General features: G+C 34.6%; 1 protein-coding gene and 1 long non-coding RNA gene across 2 annotated transcripts; both read right to left on the bottom strand.

Moving 5' to 3' along the window:
• Window positions 1-1,033: 1,033 nt before the first annotated feature.
• LOC135142134 (uncharacterized) lies at window positions 1,034-3,652 on the bottom strand. The gene is made up of 22 exons (XM_064073801.1): window positions 3,596-3,652; window positions 3,481-3,543; window positions 3,366-3,428; window positions 3,251-3,313; window positions 3,136-3,198; window positions 3,021-3,083; window positions 2,906-2,968; window positions 2,791-2,853; window positions 2,676-2,738; window positions 2,561-2,623; window positions 2,446-2,508; window positions 2,331-2,393; window positions 2,216-2,278; window positions 2,101-2,163; window positions 1,986-2,048; window positions 1,871-1,933; window positions 1,756-1,818; window positions 1,641-1,703; window positions 1,526-1,588; window positions 1,412-1,474; window positions 1,130-1,180; window positions 1,034-1,076 (listed from the first exon to the last, which is right to left on the bottom strand). The coding sequence occupies exons 1-22, from the start codon at window positions 3,646-3,648 to the stop codon at window positions 1,034-1,036; spliced, it is 1,344 nt and encodes a 447-aa protein (XP_063929871.1). The 5' UTR covers window positions 3,649-3,652.
• Window positions 3,653-3,940: 288 nt separating this feature from the next.
• Window positions 3,941-4,225, bottom strand: LOC135142308 (uncharacterized). Its single transcript, XR_010282494.1, has 3 exons — window positions 4,171-4,225; window positions 4,056-4,118; window positions 3,941-4,003 (listed from the first exon to the last, which is right to left on the bottom strand). It is a non-coding gene; the product is annotated as an uncharacterized LOC135142308 (long non-coding RNA).
• Between the last annotated feature and the right edge of the window lie 21,830 nt (window positions 4,226-26,055).

Here is a 26,055-nt window from a genome sequence, read left to right as displayed (position 1 = left end):
ATTTATTGTAAAACATCCTTGCCGTTTTATTTTATCTCTTCTCATGTTTTCGCGGGCGCTCACCACCTGAATTCCGTGTCTCCGGCTTTAGAGCACCCCGGCGCTTCCTCCCCCGGAGACGGAGCTGGCGCCTACGCGACCACCGCTCCTGACCGAAGGCGCCACCCCCGGTGGCGTGAACGTCGCCGCATAAGCTCGGTCGGCCAGTACGCCGCCACCACACGTTATCGGCGAGATTCCGGACCGTCCAACCGGAATTTCGTCGCAATATATGTGAGAACAAATCGTGACGTGCATCGGTCAGTCTCTCCAAGGCAAGGGAAGAACCTACTGTTTGAGCTTTTTAGACTAATTTTTACTGGGGTTATATCCTGCAGGAAACATTACATGATTATGACGATGCCAGAGATACAACGTTATTCAGATTTATTGAAAGAAAGTAATAAAATTTCGACAACAATAAATTTCTCGAGGGTTGAATCTTATTTGAGATTTTTACTTTTTATAATAAAAAAATAATGACTTCATAAGTTTTATGTTGAATATGTTTCTATGTTTATTTATTTTTGGTTTTGCAGATCCACAAATTCAGAGTTTTCTTTGTTTTAACCAAAAACAGAACACATTCTTCTTCGCACCACCAAATGTTAAAGATGTTCTTCTGGGGGGTCTGATTATTATCGGAATTGTAAATTCCTTTCAAACGCTGAAAACGGGTGGATTAAGCTCCCGATTCAGTTTCTAGGGGCTGGATTTTTTGTATCTGTTCTATAGGTATATATTCTTGTACCAATTTATGTCTTTTGAAAGCATATACCTAATTTAGTTCTGACGTTTTAGCAGTGCAAATGTACAAAGAAAAAACAATAAAATAACTTGTAACTTTTTTAATTACAGTTTGCTGATACATTAAAGAATATTTTATTATCAGATTGCATATACCCTAGGAGAAAAGCATGGCCTCCAATGTTACCAAAGTCACTTCTGTAATTAATTTTGTTATTACAAAGTCGCAGGTATTAAATAGAAAAAATTACTTTTTCTTCGCCGTCATCATCGCCGGCGTTTCTTCGTTTCTGTAAATTTTTATATTGAAAAACTTTTATAAAAATTAAATTAACAGATTTACTCTTTCTGCGGACTCTTCCTCGGAGGAGGAATCGTCGGCATCTCTTCGTTTCTACAATGTTTATAACGATAATATTTATAAAAAATAAATTAACAGATTTAGACCCGATTTATAGAAAGCGAAGTTAAAGTTAATTCCCGATTAACTTTTAACTGAGGTCCGTTGCGAGGTAACGCGCATATTTTAATCAATCACGGGCTCATATTCCACATTTTAATAAGTCTAGGTTAAACTAATCGAGGATTAAATATTTAACTCGGTGTTCTATAAACCGGCCCTTACTCTTTCTGCGGAATCTTCGGCATCTGCTGCATCGGAGGAGGCATCATCGGCATCTCTTCGTTTCTACAATGTTTATAACGATAAATATTAAAAAAAATAAATTAACAGATTTACTCTTTCTGCGGAATCTTCGGCATCTGCTGCATCGGAGGAGGCATCATCGGCATCTCTTCGTTTCTACAATGTTTATAACGATAAACATTAATAAAAAATAAATTAACAGATTTACTCTTTCTGCGGAATCTTCGGCTTTTGATGCATCGGAGGAGGCATCGTCGGCATCTCGTCGTTTCTACAAAGTTTATAACGATAAATATTTATAAAAAATAAATTAACAGATTTACTCTTTCTGCGGAATCTTCGGCTTTTGATGCATCGGAGGAGGCATCGTCGGCATCTCTTCGTTTCTACAATGTTTGTAACGATAAATATTTATAAAAAATAAATTAACAGATTTACTCTTTCTGCGGACCCTTCGGCATCTGCTGCATCGGAGGAGGCTTCATCGGCATCTCTTCGTTTCTACAATGTTTATAACGATAAATATTTATAAAAAATAAATTAACAGATTTACTCTTTCTGCGGAATCTTCGGCATCTGCTGCATCGGAGGAGGCATCATCGGCATCTCGTCGTTTCTACAATGTTTATAACGATAAATATTTATAAAAAATAAATTAACAGATTTACTCTTTCTGCGGAATCTTCGGCTTTTGATGCATCGGAGGAGGCATCGTCGGCATCTCTTCGTTTCTACAATGTTTGTAACGATAAATATTTATAAAAAATAAATTAACAGATTTACTCTTTCTGCGGACCCTTCGGCATCTGCTGCATCGGAGGAGGCTTCATCGGCATCTCTTCGTTTCTACAATGTTTATAACGATAAATATTTATAAAAAATAAATTAACAGATTTACTCTTTCTGCGGAATCTTCGGCATCTGCTGCATCGGAGGAGGCATCATCGGCATCTCGTCGTTTCTACAATGTTTATAACGATAAATATTTATAAAAAATAAATTAACAGATTTACTCTTTCTGCGGAATCTTCGGCTTTTGATGCATCGGAGGAGGCATCGTCGGCATCTCTTCGTTTCTACAATGTTTGTAACGATAAATATTTATAAAAAATAAATTAACAGATTTACTCTTTCTGCGGACCCTTCGGCATCTGCTGCATCGGAGGAGGCTTCATCGGCATCTCTTCGTTTCTACAATGTTTATAACGATAAATATTTATAAAAAATAAATTAACAGATTTACTCTTTCTGCGGAATCTTCGGCATCTGCTGCATCGGAGGAGGCATCATCGGCATCTCGTCGTTTCTACAATGTTTATAACGATAAATATTTATAAAAAATAAATTAACAGATTTACTCTTTCTGCGGAATCTTCGGCTTTTGATGCATCGGAGGAGGCATCGTCGGCATCTCTTCGTTTCTACAATGTTTGTAACGATAAATATTTATAAAAAATAAATTAACAGATTTACTCTTTCTGCGGACCCTTCGGCATCTGCTGCATCGGAGGAGGCTTCATCGGCATCTCTTCGTTTCTACAATGTTTATAACGATAAATATTTATAAAAACTAAATTAACAGATTTACTCTTTCTGCGGAATCTTCGGCATCTGCTGCATCGGAGGAGGCATCATCGGCATCTCTTCGTTTCTACAATGTTTATAACGATAAACATTTATAAAAAATAAATTAACAGATTTACTCTTTCTGCGGAATCTTCGGCATTTGCTGCATCGGAGGAGGCATCATCGGCATCTCGTCGTTTCTACAATGTTTATAACGATAAATATTTATAAAAAATAAATTAACAGATTTACTCTTTCTGCGGAATCTTCGGCTTTTGATGCATCGGAGGAGGCATCGTCGGCATCTCTTCGTTTCTACAATGTTTGTAACGATAAATATTTATAAAAAATAAATTAACAGATTTACTCTTTCTGCGGACCCTTCGGCATCTGCTGCATCGGAGGAGGCTTCATCGGCATCTCTTCGTTTCTACAATGTTTATAACGATAAATATTTATAAAAAATAAATTAACAGATTTACTCTTTCTGCGGAATCTTCGGCATCTGCTGCATCGGAGGAGGCATCATCGGCATCTCTTCGTTTCTACAATGTTTATAACGATAAACATTTATAAAAAATAAATTAACAGATTTACTCTTTCTGCGGAATCTTCGGCATTTGCTGCATCGGAGGAGGCATCATCGGCATCTCGTCGTTTCTACAATGTTTATAACGATAAATATTTATAAAAAATAAATTAACAGATTTACTCTTTCTGCGGAATCTTCGGCTTTTGATGCATCGGAGGAGGCATCGTCGGCATCTCTTCGTTTCTACAATGTTTGTAACGATAAATATTTATAAAAAATAAATTAACAGATTTACTCTTTCTGCGGACCCTTCGGCATCTGCTGCATCGGAGGAGGCTTCCTCGGCATCTCTTCGTTTCTACAATGTTTATAACGATAAATATTTATAAAAAATAAATTAACAGATTTACTCTTTCTGCGGAATCTTCGGCATTTGCTGCATCGGAGGAGGCATCATCGGCATCTCTTCGTTTCTACAATTTTTATAACGATAAATATTTATAAAAAATAAATTAACAGATTTACTCTTTCTGCGGAGTCTTCGGCAGTTACTGCATCGGAGGAGGCATCGTCGGCATCTCTTCTTTTCTACAATGTTTATAACGATAAATATTTATATAAAATAAATTAACAAATTTACTCTTTGAGCAGCTGCTACGCCATCATGATTGTTGTCATCGTCCGGTTGGTCGATGGACTAAAACTGAGAGTAAAAGATGTACCTTTTATGACAAAACATACGCACCCTTGGAGTGGCAAGGCTAATGCAGAAAACAGCAAGGAAAAAAAGTGTAATGGCGCTTTTCATGTTTGCTTCTTGGTCTGGGACGAAGTGAAGAGAAAAACAAAATCTGCAGCTTTTATATTAAACCGAACCTATTGTTGTGTTTTATTAGGCCATTGTTAAGACTTATCGAATATACCAAAATTCTGCAATTGTTTCGAGTATGAAAGTTTTTATTACTAGTTAGGTATTTTGTTTTTGAAATAGCCTTGTAGGTATTTTAGAACAACGAACGTTGACAAATCTCCGTTACCAAGACATAAGGCTTTGAAAGATCTTATGTATCTCTTATACATTATTTTCACGTGTGCTTTCGTACTAGACTCATTTAATATAGTTTGAAATTGTCCAGGCTTGAAACTTAATGCACAGCTGCTTCAAGTTACTCCTAATTTACTTTTTCAATTGATTGCATAAACTCTATTCTATGGAGTTCAGTTGATGAGGAAATTTTTCTAGTAGAAAACAAATTTGTTAATTAACGCTTAACGATTGTAACATAGATTTCAAGCATTCAGTGAAAGAAATGTGTCAACAAAAAACTTCAATATTTACTCAGTACTTATTAATATAAATAAACACTGACATTCCTTTCAGTTTTTTTATTATGCATAGTTAGACGGTTATATCGATTTTAATTATAAATATTTCACTACATGCAGGCACAGCATATGTTATTTTAACAAACAAGGGCTTAATTAAAACTTCAAAAAAGGCATAGATGATTCCCTTAAAGTTGCATATGTTATTTTCGTTTCCTGAAATTGTTGGTTTAATGTCATTAATTACCTAGATAATTGATTAGGTGCCACAATTATATCAAAATTATAAAATTTCGAGCCTGGATAATTAACTAAGTATATTTAATTTTGTAATGAAATGCATACAGAATAATGACCCTTTGTTGTTAGTTATTGACAGCTCAATCATACAATCAAACAATTCAGAGCTATATTGAGATCAACTAAATTCAGCGTTTGGCGTCGACAATAATAATGTGTGTTAGTTTGCAGTTTCAGACTAAATTAATAACTGTATTGATTTATAATAGCGGTAGCTTTAAGTGAAGAATACCCAAACGTTCCTGTGCAAATCACGTGATTGGCCACGTGAATAGTTAGCGCTTTTTTGAGATCATTTATAAGCAATTTTTTTTATCAAATGTTTATAATTTCCGTAAATGTAGAAGGGGCCTACAATGGGGCGATCAATAATGCCGCACCAAACATTAATTCTTTGGGGGTACTGTGTATGAACCTCCTCCTTACAGTATGAATTTGTATTGGATCAGTATCTACAGTTATGGTGATTAACATGCCCACACAAAATTATTTATTCCTCCACTGACAAAGAAAAGAAAAAAAAAGCTGCGACTAATTTGTGCCGGTTGAAGACACCTTTTAATGCTCAGCTACCAAAAAAACTTTTCTAACGTTAAATGAAATCAAATTAAACGTTCTGATTCAATGCAAATATTTGAATATCACAAAGTTATTAAAAACAAAGAAAAATCTGAATTAAAGTAACTGGATGCCAACACGCAAGTTCATTCAACGACACAACAAAATTTTAATAAAAAACTCTATGCAGCAATTTCATTTTTAGAACACAGCAAAATCACCCATAGGGGGCGTTGTAGCACGAGCAGAATTTGGGGCTCCTGGTTGTGGCTGTTCTCCCCCACGACGAGGATTCTAGCAGACACTGCCGTTCAGCACCCCTCTATGACGAACATGCCGTTACGGTCGCAAACTCGTGGTTGGGTCCCGGATATTGGGCCAAGTTTCTATTCAAGGCCTCCATTCTTTGTGCAGATGGCGCGATAAATCTCCCCAGCTCGACTAGGAACCGCGTACTCCGCTTATGCCACGTGTTTCTGTGTTATTTACCTCAATTTCATTTTAAATGTTCATTTTCAATGACTCTGCTATTAAACTACAACTGACTAAGTGTTAAAGTTTCAAAAGAGCAATAAACAACATTTAATTTTGCCATAAATTCTCGTGAAATTTTTAAACAGCAAATAATTATCTGAGATTAAGATTGAACATCAAACAATTTGTGATGAAAACATTAATCAACAAAATATTTACGTGGTCAAAAAAAAAACTAGCTAAGATTTAAAAACAAAAAAAAAATAATCTGGTGTGAGGTGAAAACTGCAAAGCTAACAAAATTACATGAGGTTAATATTTTATGTGCATTCGAGTTATTGGTTAATTTTTAAAAGTGAAGTTAAGCAGCTGCATTGTGGGCCATCGTTTACATTTGCCCAAATAAACATACAAACAAAAAAACATAGCAGACAATCTGGAGGTCCAAAATGGCGTCGAACGAATGCGTCGTTAAAAAAAATGCGTCAAAAATATGCGATCCAGAAATGCGATCAATCCTGTGGCGCTGTGCAAATAATGGTTTAAATCAAAGGAATAAAATGCACGTTCCACATGACCCATAATGTTGTTAATTTGCTCAACGAGGTTTTACAGTTCAAACCTCTGCTCGGTTCAAACAAAGAATTTACATTATGTTAAATTATGCCACAGTTTATCAACGATTCAAACAAAGAGTTTACATTATCTTAAATTATGCCACACTTTATCAACGATTAAAACAAAGAATTTACATTATGTTAAATTATGCCACACTTTATCAACGATTCAAACAAAGAATTTACATTGTTAATTGATGCCGTAATCTCAGTGAATGGTTACTTAAAACCATTAGCTTTGAGAGTTTATATCGTGCACTGTCCCCAACGAAACACATGATAAATAAACAACACAAAATGTATCCAGCGTTGCGAGGAATGTGCGTCTCGGTGATAATTGTCTAAGGGGAAAAATTTTGAATCCCCCCGTACCTCAGTCCACGATATTATGAATTCTACCGTACTTTCACGGTCTGTTGCCAGAGTGGGGCAACGTGAGGTTGATTTAACTGCCATAAATGAACTATTAACAATCTTATGTGAAGAATTAAGAAGTGTTATAATGTAACACTTAAGTATAAGTATCCAGAAATACTTATTATTCATAATTTGGTAAACAAAGCATGAGTCCTGACTAAGTGAATTTCATGAAATCTCCTAGCAAGTGGTGTATCTAAATAATCTCAAGACCGTTAAATCGTGTTAGACTTAGTTAATGATTAAAACCCTAACATGAACTGTGAATTTACAAACAATAAAACAAATTTACACCACGTGTTAGCGTCGGTCGAAAATTCGCATAGTTCTGCTACGTGTGTTGGGAAAACTGTGGCGTCGTTTTTTTAATTCAAATTATTCAAATGCGATTTCGCGCCGCTGTTTTTTTCAGCGTGAAATTTTAATTCAAATCTGGTCACCACAGTATGGATGATATTTATATGAGAAACAGACTAATAAATCTATAACAAATATTCACTTAACAAATCATGATTTGAGCAAGATTTACACTGGATATTTGAGCTCTGAGAGTTAAACCACCGTCAAGCTACCTCAACACCTAGTGTAAATAATAACATTTCTCTGCCTTCTGTTCGTTATATTCAGCAATTAAAAGTTCGCGTTTCGTTAAATGACGTGTGCATTTTTTGCGCCAAATACTCGACATTTCATGGAATTCCGAGTCTGCTTTCTGATAAAGCCTCCGAGAAACCTCCCCGGCTCTAATCTCTTTATAATAAATACGGCACTCCATCTACCAACCGTCAAATTAACCGAATAAAATTCCACAACATCGCCTGAATAATAACCGAATAAACCTCCCGTGCCAATTTAATAGACATTTCCCCGAACAATTGAACGGAAAAACCTCAGCGACTACTCCTCTCATAATCCGATTTGCTCATAGCGAAAAGTCATCAGAATAAAGAACTGACGTACAAGCTTTCGATTTATCACAACCTCTCATCTTTCAGCAAAGCAAGAAAAGGAAAAACCTTCACGTCGTCACCTGAAAAATTGGAAAACCGTACGAAAAAACCCCTTCGCATTGTTGCCACGTATGAATAAAAAAATTTATTCGATATAAGTGAGCAGTACAGGCATTTTTATCTCGTTTTTCGTGTTTTGTCGGTCGTTTATTGAATTTTCTAGTAGATGTGGAAGCGTCTTTTTCCAATATGATCTTTGTGAGGGGCATAGGTTTAGTGACCGGAGCTGTTGTCGGACAGGGAGGCTTGAGAGGATACCGGATCCAGGAAATGTTTTAGTCAAATCAGTTGAATTTATATTCCGGATTCGGACCGAGAGCACCCGGCGTTAGACTGGAATTGGAGGCGTGTGCTGGTGAATTCTATTTCGAATTCTTTATGTTTGCCAGAGTGGAAGTTTAAATGATTTTGCAGTTTAGAATAAGGATTTAAGGGCAGGTTAGAATGAAATCGGGACAACAAGGTAAAGGTGTTTAATATTTAATGCCACATTAAGAAGAGAGCAGTAGATAGAGTTTTTTCATTCATATAGCGAAATACGATAATGTGACGATAACGCAGTAATTGAGGTTATAGTTTGTAATCATGTTACTAATAATATTGAGAAGTAAAGAACATTTATCGACAACAGTGAACAAGTAATACGGATATGAATGTTTAAACACATGTAGATCACTGCATTTCACTACTAAAGAATTATTAAAGCCTCTCCCTCCTTTGGTCCCATGAGTACAGCTCATTTCTTTGGTTGTCTAGCATTGTATAGTATTTACTGCATAAATGCTTGAGGGAAGCAGACTACTCGTGTTTCATAAAAAAAGAATTTTTATTTAGTTAACCTAATAATGTTACACTAACAATAACAATTATTTCAAGGTGATACTGCTTTTCATGAAATAATCTTTAGCATTACATCATGATTTCACATTAATAATTGTAGTTCTTATATTAAAAAATTGGTCTAAAGAGTTTAGACAGTACTTCTCTCGCTGTCGGAAACTTGACAACTGCGTGTGTTTTTTTTTCTCATTACATTTTTGTAGTGGGAATTTAAAAAAAAATGCGATGACGTCAGCAACATTTTTGCAACGACACGTATATCAGTTGGGATAGATGGATAGATCTAGTGTAATACTAAGAATAAAATTATTATATTCTCAAATTTTCGGGAAAATGAATTGGGTCGTTTTGAATATTGATTTGTAATAATCAATAAAATAACGAAACAATTTACTCACGTATACGTATCAGAGGCAACTGAAAATCGTGTATGTATAAACATTCTTAATTTAAGATGACAGGCGTAACAGCATACGTGAGAGTCAAACAGAGAAACTGTAAACAAAACGACCATCGGTTTTATTGCTTCGACTTCCGCTTATTATATAAAACATTGAGTTTTATTTAAATTCTTGACGGTGAAATTCACAATTGGTTGATTATAAACATGTCTATTTCACATTCGCGGAACCAAGTGAGCGCATAAAACAATTGCAGGTCTGTAATGTTAAAGTCGATGTAAATAAGCGTGCTACCCTTATGTTTCAACCGAGTTTTTCCTTTAACAAATTTTGTGTCTACCAAATTGGGTTGGTTGGGGTGTAGTACTAATAATAAGTGTTGTCTTTAATTTAATCAATAAAATAAATTGACTTCATTAATTTTTTTGAACCACCTCTTAAGAAAATCTAAAAAATATGAATGGAATGATAAATCACAAGTACAAACTCATCATACTTTTTGCATTTTAGATAGGATTTATTCAGCAAAATTTAAGGGTGACGTCATCAATTTTTTTAGGAGGGATGAACAAATACATTTTGAATAAAAGTTTGCCATGCTTATAATAACTTTAAAATATTCCCAAGATTTCAAAGCATTCGGTTTTGTAATTCCTGATTAAATCGATAAAATAAATTCACGCCTTCATTAATTTTTTTGAGTCACCCTGCATATGCAAATCCAAAAATATGAATGGAATGATAAATGACAAGTACAGACTCATCATATTTTGTACATTTTAGATAGGATTTATTCAGCAAAATTTTGTGGTGACGTCATAAATTTTTTAGGGGGGACGACCAGATACATTTTGCTCAAAAATTTACCATGCTTATGATAATTTTAAAATATCTTCAAGATTTCGAAGCATTCGGTTTTGTAGTTCCTGAGTAAATCAGTAAAATAAATTTACGCTTTCATTTATTTTCTTGAATCACTCTGTATATGCAAATCCAAAAAATATGAATGGAGTGATAGATCACAAGTACAGACTGATCATATTTTGTACATTTTAGATATGATTTATTCGGCAAATTTTCGAGCTGACGTCATCAAGTTTTTGGAGGGGATAAGCAAATATATTTTGACTAAACATTTATTAAGCTCTTTATAACCTTAAAACATCTGCAAGATGTCAGAGCATTCCGTTTTGTAGTTGCTGATTAAATCAATAAAATATATTTACGCATTCATTAATTTTTTTGAGTCACTCTGTATATGCAAATCCAAAAAATATGAATGGAGTGATAAATGACAAGTACAGGCTCATCATATTTTGTACATTTTAGATATGATTTATTCGGCAAACTTTCGAGCTGACGTCATCAAGTTTTTGGAGGGGATAAGCAAATATATTTTGACTAAACATTTATTATGCTCTTTATGACCTTAAAACATCTGCAAGATTTCAGAGCATTCGGTTTTGTAGTTCCTGATTAAATCAATAAAATATATTTACGCATTCATTAATTTTTTTGAGTCACCCTGTATATGCAAATCCAAAAAATATGAATGGAGTGATAGATCACAAGTACAGACTCATCATATTTTGTACATTTTAGATATGATTTATTCCACAAACTTTTGAGCTGACGTCATCAAGTTTTTGGAGGGGATAAGCAAATATTTTTTGACTAAAGATTTATGATGCTCTTTATAGCCTTAAAACATCTGCAACATTTCAAAGCATTCTGGTTAGCAGATTAAAAATTAAATTTCAAAATGTTGTTTTATAATTTTGATTTTTTTTCCAAAAATCTGGACGTTTCGGGTGAAAAGTCGATTCAGAGTTGTAAACTACATGTGTAGGACTATGTTGTTTTATACAATTGAAAACCCATTTACTATGTACAATTTTGAAGTGACGTCATCGCATTAGTGGTGGGGATGATTAGACAAATTTTGGTTAGCGTTTTACCATCTACATGATATTCTTAATATAAGTACAAAATTTCACAACAATCGGTCGAGTACTTTCGGAGATTATCTGTCTAATAAAAATCCGAGACGGCAGACGGACAGACGGACAGACGGACGGACAGACGGACGGACAGACGGACAGACGGACAGACGGACAGACGGACAGACGGATAGACAGACGGAAATGGGAGACCTATTTCTTCGTCTTCTAGGGGTCATGAAAGATCGAGAAAACGTAAAAGTAGAGAGTCGGCCGACGGACTCGAACCCAAATAATTTACGGTGTTTAAACTAACCATCAGTTGCACATTAAATTTGGTACAGGCTCTATATAAACCAAATTGAATTGCAGGTTTTAATGGCTTGATCCCATAAAAAGTGCGATTTTAGACTGATTACTGAAAAATTATTCTGGATTTTTATTTCAAAACATAATCTCACATGTTCTTTTAAATCTATAATAAAAAGTTGACTTTAGTAATTTTAATAACTGTTGGAAAATAAAATTGAATCGACTCGATAATTTTAGTTTTTTTTTTGTAATTTGACAAAACGCTTTATTTCTCAAGCCTTAGTTAGGATGGTTAGGATGATATTGTTGATTAATGTCTAGTTTCATTGGTGGTTCACACCCTCTACAAGAACTATTTTGTGGGTTTTCCGTAAAAATCAACATCAATAATCTTGTTGCTTATGTTGCAGAGAATATCTTATTTTTTAATGCTTAGTCAAATAGGGTTATCATTTATTTATAATTCAGTTGCAGTCAATTTTACAGCCGAAATTTTGAACGCCGACACTGGCAGCATAGAAATCATAGAATCACTCTGTATCAAATTTACTAATCGATATCCCAGTTTCTTTGTTGTTGTTGTTAGCAGGTTGTCCAACTTGTAAGATATTTTTCGCGGAATAAATAACACCCCCGCAGCCCCTACGCCGAATGGACAATGTAAAATATATTTAAAGCACATAACTAACGGGATAAAATGTCCTTCAGCACTAGGTACTAGCAGTCTGAAGGTCAAGAGTTTAATTATGTTCATACATAGAAAGAATGTCACGTAGAAATTAGTTTGATTTGAATAAATTTACCTTCTCAAAACAGAGGAGCAAAATAATTAATTAAACCACAATCGAACAAAATGTTCTGAATATTAGAATTCTTATTTTATCATTATTATATAAAGACCTGCGTATTCTACATATTTTCGAGAAAATGGGGTGACTCGTTCTTAATTTGACCAATAAAAAATATGTGATGACGTCATCAACATGGATACTACTAGTAAAAGTAGTCAGAGCGTATTACCAATGCAAGAAAAAAAAAAGTAAAGGGCCAAGTTTGGCATCGATTCCACGACCGCAGGTCACTGTTCTCCCCTATAAAGCCACTGCGCCATGAACTTACATCTCGTGTTGTTAATATAACGTTGTTATACCTTGCAAATGTTTTTGCGAAAATTTGAACGTTTAGTGGAAAAACTGAAAGCGGATTCGTACATTACAAGTATAGGAGTAGATTTTTGTATAACGACGTCATCAAATTTTTAGTGGGGATGATTAACGAAATTTTGGTTAGCATTTAACCATCTACATGATGAGTTTCGGAGATTACGTGTCTAATAAAAATAACAGACAAACAGACAGACAGACAGACAGACGGAAACGGAAAACTATTTTTTTCTACTGTAGTGGACAGTGTTGGGCAGTATTTAGATACTTGTATCTAAATAAAGCATCTAGATACATTTTTGGGTATCTAGTATCTGTATCTAGATAAAATCGAATTTAAGCACAAAATATCTATATCTAGACACAAAATTAATGGCGCAGATACAGATAAATTTTTTTATTTCAATTTTTACTTCCCGAGCGTAAGCAAAGGAAGTATTGTAGTCGAGTCCGTCGGCCGACTCTCTACTTTTACGTTTTCTCGATCTTTCATGACCCCTAGAAGACGAAGAAATAGGTCTCCCATTTCCGTCTGTCTGTCCGTCTGTCCGTCTGTCCGTCTGTCCGTCTGTCCGTCCGTCTGTCCGTCCGTCTGTCCGTCTGCCGTCCCGGATTTTTATTAGACAGATAATCTCCAAAAGTACTCGACCGATTGTTGTGAAATTTTGTACTTATATTAAGAATATCATGTAGATGGTAAAACGCTAACCAAAATTTGTCTAATCATCCCCACCACTAATGCGATGACGTCACTTCAAAATTGTACATAGTAAATGGGTTTTCAATTGTATAAAATAACATAGTCCTACACATGTAGTTTACAACTCTGAATCGACTTTTCACCCGAAACGTCCAGATTTTTGGAAAAAAAATCAAAATTATAAAACAACATTTTGAAATTTAATTTTTAATCTGCTAACCAGAATGCTTTGAAATGTTGCAGATGTTTTAAGGCTATAAAGAGCATCATAAATCTTTAGCCAAAAAATATTTGCTTATCCCCTCCAAAAACTTGATGACGTCAGCTCAAAAGTTTGTGGAATAAATCATATCTAAAATGTACAAAATATGATGAGTCTGTACTTGTGATCTATCACTCCATTCATATTTTTTGGATTTGCATATACAGGATGACTCAAAAAAATTAATGAATGCGTAAATTTATTTTACTGATTTACTCAGAAACTACAAAACCGAATGCTTTGAAATCTTGCAGATGTTTTAAGGTTATAAAGAGCATAATAAATGTTTAGTAAAAATATAGTTGCTTATCCCCTCCAAAAACTTGATGACGTCAGCTCGAAAATTTGCCGAATAAATCATATCTAAAATGTACAAAATATGATCAGTCTGTACTTGTGATCTATCACTCCATTCATATTTTTTGGATTTGCGTATACAGAGTGATTCAAGAAAATAAATGAAAGCGTAAATTTATTTTACTGATTTACTCAGGAACTACAAAACCGAATGGTTCGAAATCTTGAAGATATTTTAAAATTATCATAAGCATGGTAAATTTTTGAGCAAAATGTATTTGGTCGTCCCCCCTAAAAAATTTATGACGTCACCACAAAATTTTGCTGAATAAATCCTATCTAAAATGTACAAAATATGATGAGTCTGTACTTGTGATTTATCATTCCATTCAAATTTTTTCGATTTGCATATACAGGGTGACTCAAACAAATTAATGAATGCGTAAATTTATTTTATTGATTTAATCAGGAACTACAAAACCGAATGATTTGAAATCTTGCAGATGTTTTAAATTTATAAAGAGCATAATAAATTTTTAGTCAAAATATATTTGCTTATCCCCTCCAAAAAATTGATGACGTCAGCTCGAAAGTTTGCCGAATAAATCCTATCTAAACTGTAAAAATATGATGAGTCTGTACTTGTGATTTATCATTCCATTCATATTTTTGGATTTGCATATGCAGGGTGACTCAAAAAAATTAATGAAGGCGTGAATATATTTTATCGATTTAATCAGGAATTACAAAACCGAATGCTTTGAAATCTTGGGAATATTTTAAAGTTATTATAAGCATGGTAAACTTTTGTTCAAAATGTATTTGTTCATCCCTCCTAAAAAATTGATGACGTCACCCTTAAATTTTGCTGAATAAATCCTATCTAAAATGCAAAAAATATGATGAGTTTGTACTTGTGATTTATCATTCCATTCATATTTTTTAGATTTTCTTAAGAGGTGGTTCAAAAAAATTAATGAAGTCAATTTATTTTATTGATTAAATTAAAGGCAACACTTATTATTAGTATTACACCCCAACCAACCCAATTTGGTAGACACAAAATTTGTTAAAGGAAAAACTCGGTTGAAACATAAGGGTAGCACGCTTATTTACATCGACTTTAACATTACAGACCTGCATTTGTTTTATGCGCTCACTTGGTTTCGCGAATGTGGAATAGACATGTTTATAATCAACCAATTGTGAATTTCAACAACAAGAATTAAAATAAAACCCAATGTTTTATATAATAAGCGGAAGTCGAAGCAATAAAACCGATGGTCGTTTTGTTTACAGTTTCTCTGTTTGACTCTCACGTATGTTGTTACGCTTGTCATCTTAAATTAAGAATGTTTATACATAAACGATTTTCAGTTGCCTTTCATAATACTAGACAGCGGATTTTTGTCGGGCTACGTCACGTTTAATCGGTACTAATTCCATAAATATAATTAACGATTTATTAATCAAACGGCTAAGTAAATGAGAACGGGAATTAACAGCAGAGTGCAACGAAACAACGTTATTCTAATCTCAAATAAACGAAGTGCAGTCCGCAACAGCAATGAATTCGCATCCCGTACGAGCCGTACCGAGTTTGGCCTTGCCTAGCCCGACAGAAATCCGCTCTCTAGATGTTACACACCGACGCCGGCGCCGTATACGTGAGTAAATTGTTTCGTTATTTTATTATTTATTATATATTTTATTACTCCTCAGTCCCGGGCACCCCTTAGATGGGGAGAGGGTGCGAAGAATCCCCCGGTTACCCAATAAAAACAAAAATGATTTTAAGATTCACAAGGAAAAAAGAATTGGCACATGGAATGTGAAAAGTATGTATCAACCTGGAAAAGCAGCGAACATAATAAAAGAAGCAAAACGACTTCAAATCGACATACTAGGATGCAGTGAAACAAGATGGCCAAATTCAGGTCAATGCACCATTAATGAACATCACATATACTTTTCCGGAGACAATACTACCAAAAACAAAAATGGCGTAGCAGTAATTCTAAATGACCAAACCAACAAAAGTATAAAAGGATTTATCCCCATTTCAAGCAGGGTAGCATTGGTCAAAATCAAATCAAACCCTTTCGACACAAATATCATACAAGTATACGCACCAACAGCTAACAGTAATGAACAAGAAATCGAAGAATTTTATGAAGAAATAAGAATAGCAACTAAACATACGAAAAAAGAAGAAGTTAACATCATTTTAGGCGACATGAATGCCAAAATTGGGCTGGGAAAAATAGAAGATGTGGTAGGAGATTTCGGACTAGGAACAAGAAACGAAAGGGGTGAACGTTTAATAGAATTTTGTCAAGAAATGAACTTCACCATTCTGAATACCTTCTTCAAACTACCTCCCAGAAGGCTATATACCTGGAGAGCTCCTACAGACAGCAACGACAGAATCGTAAGAAACCAGATTGATTTTATAATGATAAACAAAAAATACCGAAACGCAGTAACTTCTTGCAAAACATACCCAGGAGCAGACATACCATCGGACCACAACCTATTACTAGCACGTACTAAACTCCGACTAAAGAAGGTTGGCAAAGGAAGACCATTACGAGGAGCTGACATGCAAAAACTAAAACAACATACCGTGTTTCAACAAACAAAGGACAGGATAAATACTGAACTCAAAACAATTTCCGAAAAGAACGCATCTGACCTGGAACTAGAAGATTTATGGGACAAAATAAAGTCATCGTTAACATCTGTTGCGGAAAAAGAACTAAAACCCGACAAAAGAATTAAAAAACAGGAATGGATGACAAATACAATTCTCGAACTGATGGAAGAAAGAAGACAACATCGGAACAAGAATAATGATAAATATAAAGAGCTACACAGAAGAATATTACACGCAATCAAAGAGGCTAAAGAGAGATGGATGCAGGAGAAATGTGACGAAATGGAGATTCTACAAGCCAAACATGACACTTTTAACCTACACAAAAAAATCAAAGAAACAACAGGAACACAGAGAAGGAAAATTAATGGAATATTGCTGGACTCAGATAATAACTGTATTAGTGAAACAAAAGAAAAACTCGCAAGATGGAAGGAATATATGGAAGAACTGTTTGGAGACGAAAATACCGACATCATGACAAACACAAACACAGAAGAAGGACCAGCAATAACACAAGAAGAAGTAGAATCATCTATAAAAAGACTAAAAAACAACAAGAGCCCCGGACCAGATCAAATATACGGTGAAATTTTGAAATTATTGGGATCAGAGCAAATACAACTGTTGACAATACTCTTCAACAAAATATACACAACAGGAAAAATACCAAACGATTGGTTAACATCAACCTTTATTCCAATCCCAAAAAAGAATAATGCCACCAAATGCTGCGAACACAGAATAATCAGCTTAATGAGCCACCCGCTAAAAGTGTTCCTTAATATTATACAAGCACGCATATATAAAAAACTTGACTCAAGCATAAGTGATACCCAATTCGGCTTCAGGAAAGGTCTAGGTACCAGGGAGGCGCTGTTCTCCATACAGGTTCTGATTCAACGTGCCCGTGACGTCAATGCAGATGTATTCGCATGCTTTATAGACTTCGAAAAGGCTTTTGATAAAGTTAAACACACCAAACTCATATCAACTCTACGAGAATCAGGCATTGACGAGAGAGACATAAAAATTATAACAAACTTATATAAAGAACAAAAAGCCACAATACGAATAAATAATGAGGTATCAGAATCATTTAACGTAAGAAGAGGAGTACGGCAGGGATGCATATTATCGCCTCTCTTGTTTAATGTGTACTCAGAACAACTTTTCAGAGAAGCATTGGAAAACACAGATGATGGTCTTATAATAAACGGGGAAATAGTAAACAATCTCAGATACGCGGACGACACCGTCCTCTTAGCTGACAGCGCCGAAGGACTTCAAAGACTCATAGACCGTGTAGTTAATGCATGTAACATATACGAGATGAAATTGAACACCAAAAAAACGCATATACTAATCATCAGTAAAAATAATACCCATAATCCACAAATTACCGCTAACAACACAGTTCTCAAGATAGTCGACTCTGTAACATACCTGGGATGCATTCTGAATGAAGACTGGGACCACTCACGAGAAATAAAACATCGAATAGAAACAGCAAGAGCCACATTCAACAAAATGCGCAATGTATTATGCAACCTACAACTTAACATAAAAACCAGAATTAGGATACTAAACAGCTATATACTACCAACTCTCCTATATGGAGCGGAAGCATGGACGCTCACTGATGCATCGTGCAAACGTGTAGACGCGTTTGAGATGTGGTGCTACCGCCGCATGCTAAGAGTATCCTGGACCCATCACGTGTCAAACGAAACCATTTTGCAGAGAATTCATGAAAAACTGAACTTCCTAACAACTATTAAATACAGGAAATTGGAATACTTCGGTCACATAATGAGAGGGGAAAAATACCGCGTCTTACAGCTAATACTGCAAGGCAAAATAGAAGGTCATAGAACAGCAGGACGCAGAAGAATATCGTGGCTGCGAAATTTAAGATCATGGACCGGATTGACCTCAATGGCACTATTTAGAGCGGCGGTAAATAGAGTAATGTGGGCAAATGTGATAGCCGACATCCACAGAGGATAGGCACTTCAAGAAGAAGATTGATTATAAGAAATCAATATTCAAAACGACCCAATTCATTTTCCCCAAAAATTTGGAAATACAATAATTTTATTCTTAGTATTACACTACATCTATCCCAACTGAGATACGTGTCCTTGCAAAAATGTTGATGACGTCATCACAATTTTTTTTTAAATTCCCACTACATAAATGTAATGAGAAAAAAAACACAATAGGCATGCAGTCGTCAAGTTTCCGACAGCGAGGGAAGTACTGTCTAAACTCTTTAGACCAATTTTTTTTCAGTGTTATTAGTTTAGTTATACTACTAGTAATTTTTGATACTTCATGTTGTTGATTTTGGTCACATGAACAAAAATAGAGGTAAGAGGTCCACTAATAGTGTTCTGTCATGGAAATTTTCATATTTTAAATACCATCATTTCCTATATTGTAGCCTTTAGTACTTATACATCTTTAAATATAATCTCGAGGGGTAATAAATCTAAGCCATGGTCAGATGGTATTTTAAAAACCATAAACCACAATTCACTATTCACTGCGTTTTACGCTTATCGGGGCAATCCATTTTATCTGTGTACCAGAGCAACCCGGGTCCGGTAGGTCCGCTGGTTGTATTTGTGTTATTAAATAAGAGTAATTGTAATAGTAAAAATATTTGTTTAAGGTATATAGGAATTTTTTTCAATTAGCACAAATTAGTTCTGTAATCGACTAATGGAATGTTCAATACATACATTTCTCTCGCATAAATCGTATATTTGTTGCTGTTTTATACCTTTATTTTTCAGACAAATGTAGGATATTTTCCTGTTGCCACATGTGTCATATCTTCACTTTTTCACTTTTTCATTGTTGGACCTAACGCGAGGCGGGCTTGGAAGGTCCGTTTTGCCCTAGAATGTGCCGATTATGTTTAAGTGTAAATCTTGGGCAATAAAATTAATATTTTTACAACCCTCGGTAGAATAATGTATCGTGATATATTCTCAGAAATCGTGAAACGAGATTAAAATAAAATGAGTTTCAACAAAAATCTAAAAATTTAAAGTTGCACTCTGCTGATTCCGGCCTGCCAGGCAGCCTTTGATCCTATAAGGGGTTTAAATACCTTTCTAAGAAATTTTACTTATTTTGCCTTAAATGGAACCAGCGATTCTTCCGAAAAATCGCATCGGGATAGACGATTATCGGACATGGTCATAAAAATATCGTAAGTCCATATTGAAGAATAATAATTTATGACAGGTTGCCGACAACAGACCTTCAGCACAGAATAATCATTTTCGGTATTCTTTTGAAATATTAATTTTAATGCTGGAAATAATTATTAGATATACTCAAACACAATTTGGACACTCTAGTATGGGAATAAAAACAAAAAAATATTCTTTTTAAGCGTACGTAATAAATATTGTACAATTTGCGACACATCAAACAGGGAAGCGATGGCCTATTTGCAGAAAAAAAGAAAAGATTTTTCAGTCTTGAATAACTATGCTACAGTAAAATGTTTATTTTTTAAATGTAATACCACAATCCCTTCTTATGCACCTGTGGAACGGGTGTTTAGTAGCGGAAACCAAATTCTGACACCAAGAAGAAATAATTTAGGTGACAATACGTTCGAAATGTTGTTAATTTTAAAAAATTCATTAAACAATACATGAAAAAATACATAAACATGTTTTCAGTTATTTTATTCGCCAAAGCTTCAAAAAGTATCTGTTTTCATATATCTGTATCTAGATACATATATCTATATCTATATCTAGCTACTTTTAAAAGTATCTGTCCCCAACACTGGTAGTGGACATCAAACGTTGAGAAAACATAAAAGTGGTCACTCATCCGATGGACTCGATTACTATACTTCCTTAGCTAACACTCGGGAAGTAATAATTTGAAAGTATTATATGTATAAGTATTCAGTAAAGTTATCAAGTTCTGAATGTTTATTTAATTAGTTTAATAATAAAATTTTTTGTTGATATTTAAGCTGGCAAACAGTGGTTAGGTTTTTGATACAACTTATAACCTAACAACGTGACAACCTAAATCGACATAAACAAAGTCAGTCATTCTCAAGAAATTTTAGATTACTAATGTTGATTAGTTACTAACCAAGTTACTAGATTTCCAGAGCTTGCTGAGATGTGAAAAGGTCGTGAATGCATTGTATTTTCGTTGTATTACTAGCATTTAACACCTTTTAAAGGAGATGCCAACAATCTTTTTTAATGTTGTTCGGTTAGTAGCAGATCAGTTTAGTGAGTAGGTCATATTAAAAATTTCAAACAATCAGTTTTCTTACATAAACAGTAAAATTTGTTTATACAAACTGTATTTGTTTTTATGAGATCCCCTGTAAGTTAAAACCAATTTTTTTTTCGTTTTTAAAAATAGAACTATGTATATATCTAAAAGACAAACAAAACTTCATCTGGAGGCACATTTATTTGACGTTTTGATAATAAAAATTTAATCTTGTTTAAGGTAAACCCGCATGCGTAATAAAAGAGCTTAACTGGACATAAATTTTCGTCCTTTCAGATGAGTCGTTAATTTTTACTTCCCGAGCGTAAGCAAAGGAAGTATTGTAATCGAGTCCGTCGGCCGACTCTCTACTTTTACGTTTTCTCGATCTTTCATGACCCCTAGAAGACGAAGAAATAGGTCTCCCATTTCCGTCTGTCTGTCCGTCTGTCCGTCCGTCTGTCCGTCTGTCCGTCTGTCCGTCTGCCGTCCCGGATTTTTATTAGACAGATAATCTCCGAAAGTACTCGACCGATTGTTGTGAAATTTTGTACTTATATTAAGAATATCATGTAGATGGTAAAACGCTAACTAAAATTTGTCTAATCATCCCCACCACTAATGCGATGACGTCACTTCAAAATTGTACATAGTAAATGGGTTTTCAATTGTATAAAATAACATAGTCCTACACATGTAGTTTACAACTCTGAATCGACTTTTCACCCGAAACGTCCAGATTTTTGGAAAAAAAATCAAAATTATAAAACAACATTTTGAAATTTAATTTTTAATCTGCTAACCAGAATGCTTTGAAATGTTGCAGATGTTTTAAGGCTATAAAGAGCATCATAAATCTTTAGTCAAAAAATATTTGCTTATCCCCTCCAAAAACTTGATGACGTCAGCTCAAAAGTTTGTGGAATAAATCATATCTAAAATGTACAAAATATGATGAGTCTGTACTTGTGATCTATCACTCCATTCATATTTTTTGGATTTGCATATACAGGGTGACTCAAAAAAATTAATGAATGCGTAAATTTATTTTACTGATTTACTCAGAAACTACAAAACCGAATGCTTTGAAATCTTGCAGATGTTTTAAGGTTATATAGAGCATAATAAATGTTTAGTCAAAATATATTTGCTTATCCCCTCCAAAAAATTGATGACGTCAGCTCGAAAGTTTGCCGAATAAATCCTATCTAAACTGTAAAAATATGATGAGTCTGTAGTTGTAATTTATCACTCCATTCATATTTTTTGGATTTGCATATACAGGGTGACTCAAAAAAATTAATGAATGCGTAAATATATTTTATTGATTTAATCAGGAACTACAAAACCGAATGCTCTGAAATCTTGCAGATGTTTTAAGGTCATAAAGAGCATAATAAATGTTTAGTCAAAATATATTTGCTTATCCCCTCCAAAAACTTGATGACATCAGCTCGAAAGTTTGCCGAATAAATCATATCTAAAATGTACAAAATATGATCAGTCTGTACTTGTGATCTATCACTCCATTCATATTTTTTGGATTTGCATATACAGGGTGATTCAAAAAAATTAATGGAAGCGTAAATTTATTTTACTGATTTACTCAGAAACTACAAAACCGAATGCTTTGAAATCTTGCAGATGTTTTAAGGTTATAAAGAGCATAATAAATGTTTAGTCAAAATACATTTGCTTATCCCCTCCAAAAAATTGATGATGTCAGCTCGAAAGTTTGCCGAATAAATCCTATCTAAACTGTACAAAATATGATGAGTCTGTACTTGTGATTTATCACTCCATTGATTTTTTTTTTGGATTTGCATATACAGGGTGACTCAAAAAAATTAATGAATGCGTAAATTTATTTTATTGATTTACTCAGGAACTACAAAACCGAATTCTTTGAAATCCACTGCGAAAAAAAAACATAATAGGCATGCAGTCGTCACGTTTCCGACAGCGAGGGAAGTACTGTCTAAACTCTTTAGACCAATTTTTTATATTATAACAAATTTCGATTAGCGCTTTGTCGTCTGTAGGAAAAACTCAAAATTTAAATCTAATCACGCCCTATGAAACGATAGATTTATCCTCATCTTTGGTAGTAAAACAAGATGACACAAATTACCGCATCTCTCTTATCGATGACGACCAAACTTGTCTTAAGTGTGATAAAGCTGGTCATATAACCAGCTAATGTACAAACTGATCCCAAGAAATTACAGACCTCAACATTTGAGACGGATAAACGCTAATGTGCCGGTAAATGAAACCACGGAAGCCGAACAAATAGTAGAAAAATGTAAACCTTCTCCTGAAGCATCTACAAACAAAAAATCAACATTGAAAACGAATCCTTTTACAAAGCTTTTAAGAAGGGTTAGGTTAGTTAAATTTACAGAAAACTTCGTGGGTGAATTGCACGTTTTATGGTTGCTTTTACCTGCATCAAATTTGTCCATTTCCATCTCTCATTGAAGTATACGAGATCGTCGTTTAAAATAACTGAGGAAATTGTGAAAAGCTTATGGTCGGTACCAGAGCTCTATGTTGTTGTGTGCTATAGCGTACTGTAACATTGCATCGTTATATTCAAAGTTTAATTAGTTCTCGTTCATATGTTTTAGTTGGTGAAATGTAGCTTAATCCTGAATACCTGATATTTTAGTATGTTTGTCTTTGAAGGAACAGATCTTGCGAATAGAACGACAATTCTATATTTACAACGGTACTACTGTCGAAAAATTCTTAAAACAAAAAAATATTTAGTTTCCCAATTGTCCATTATTAAAAAAAAAACACCCACAATATAAAAAATTGCCAGTAATTATTAAATTATTATTATCGTCTCTTTAGAAAAATTAGGCAATCTAGGAGTTGAGGAGGACTTCGTATGTATCTATCAGACTATGTGGTGTCTACTTTCCCTTATGGGTATATCTGCTTTAAACGTTGACTCCTACCCGCAAGTTCCTACAGTAAGTAGATTTGACTAGTTGTTCACTGCCAAAATAATAATCTTGTCTGGGATTATGGTCTCCTATGTGCAGGATACTACACTTCTTACTAGTGTTTAATGACAACAACCACTCACTTGACAATTTCCTGATCGTCAGTATGTCACCCGCCATTTATTGATGCTTTGAGCTATCACTATAAAGCTCGATGTCTTCGGCAACCATCATACAGGAGGACAATATTGGCAGTAAACAGCAGAGGGCCTAGTACCGACCCCTGAGGTACCCTACTTAAAACCTGTCTATCGTCTATCCAATGAAGAAGCCTGCCTGTGATACCACAATGTGAGAGCTCAAGTAAAAACCGATGTCTGAGTACACTGTCAAAGGCTTTGAGAAAATTCCAGATATATTACAGCTACAGATTGAGCGATATCAAACTCTTTTGTCCAGTCCGAAAGACAACAGGTTTACTAACAATCGACTTTCCCGAGACAAAACCGTGGTGTTGGGGAGTTATAACCTAATAATTTAATTGAAACTTGGTCATGTTATCCATCGTATATGACAGACTCCATTATTTTAACAATCAGAGACGTTGGACTAACTGGCCTATAGTTTCCTGGGTCAAATTTATCGCCATTTCTGAAAATAAAAGAAGTCCATTAACTTATGAATCGCACCATGAGACCATAACCATTGACCATAGACCATAGTACTTGCCTAGATAAGATTGACTTTAGCAAATGACCTACTCTCAAAGAAAATAGTGGGCGGGTGGGGCTGGGTCTAGTAGCTGCCAAGAGGTAAGAATGATTTTGGCAATGACATCTTCTAAGTAGATAGTGAGCGAACGGGTGGGGCTAGTACCCGCTACTATAGGAATAAACACTAGAGTTGTCACTAGAATGAAGAGGGGGCATGTGGGCGGGCCTACTGCTTGTTTATAAAAGACTCTCTAGGAAAAAGTTAAACTTAGCCCCGCCCACCCACCCGATCTCTCATTTTTTTCTTTTGAAATAAGAAATAAACCTTATAACAAATAGTACAACCAAAAGGTTACGATTTGTGCTTTTTTTACAGCCTAGTTTCTATCAATTACTTACAGTGTTGGGCAGTATCTAGATACTGGTATCTAAATAAAGTATCTAGATACATTTTTGGGTATCCAGTATCTGTATCCAGATAAAATCGAATTTAAGCACAAAATATCTGTACCTAGATACAAAATTAATGGCGCAGATACAGATACATTTATTTATTTCACTTTTTTTTCAGTAGTTATTCGTTGAGTTATACTAGTAGTAATTTTTATTTCCCGAGCGTAAGCAAAGGAAGTATTGTAATCGAGTCCGTCGGCCGACTCTCTACTTTTACGTTTTCTCGATCTTTCATGACCCCTAGAAGACGAAGAAATAGGTCTCCCATTTCCGTTTGTCTGTCCGTCTGTCCGTCTGTCCGTCTGTCCGTCCGTCTGTCCGTCCGTCTGTCCGTCTGTCCGTCTGTTGTCCCGGATTTTTATTAGAAGGATAATCTCCGAAAGTACTCGACCGATTGTTGTGAAATTTTGTACTTATATTAAGAATATCATGTAGATGGTAAAACGCTAACCAAAATTTGTCTAATCATCCCCACCACTAATGCGATGACGTCACTTCAAAATTGTACATAGTAAATGGGTTTTCAATTGTATAAAATAACATAGTCCTACACATGTAGTTTACAACTCCGAATCGACTTTTCACCCGAAACGTCCAGATTTTTGGAAAAAAAATCAAAATTATAAAACAACATTTTGAAATTTAATTTTTAATCTGCTAACCAGAATGCTTTGAAATGTTGCAGATGTTTTAAGGCTATAAAGAGCATCATAAATCTTTAGTCAAAAAATATTTGCTTATCCCCTCCAAAAACTTGATGACGTCAGCTCAAAAGTTTGTGGAATAAATCATATCTAAAATGTACAAAATATGATGAGTCTGTACTTGTGATCTATCACTCCATTCATATTTTTTGGATTTGCATA

The sequence above is a fragment of the Zophobas morio genome, unplaced genomic scaffold (assembly GCF_036711695.1).
Source record: "Zophobas morio isolate AGI-343-1 ecotype UQ-CSIRO unplaced genomic scaffold, CSIRO_AGI_Zmor_V1 ptg000046l, whole genome shotgun sequence".
Classification (NCBI taxonomy): Eukaryota; Metazoa; Arthropoda; class Insecta; order Coleoptera; family Tenebrionidae; genus Zophobas; species Zophobas morio.
The sequence above is the reverse complement of the archived record's forward strand: the minus strand, read 5'-3'. Positions and strand labels throughout refer to the sequence as shown.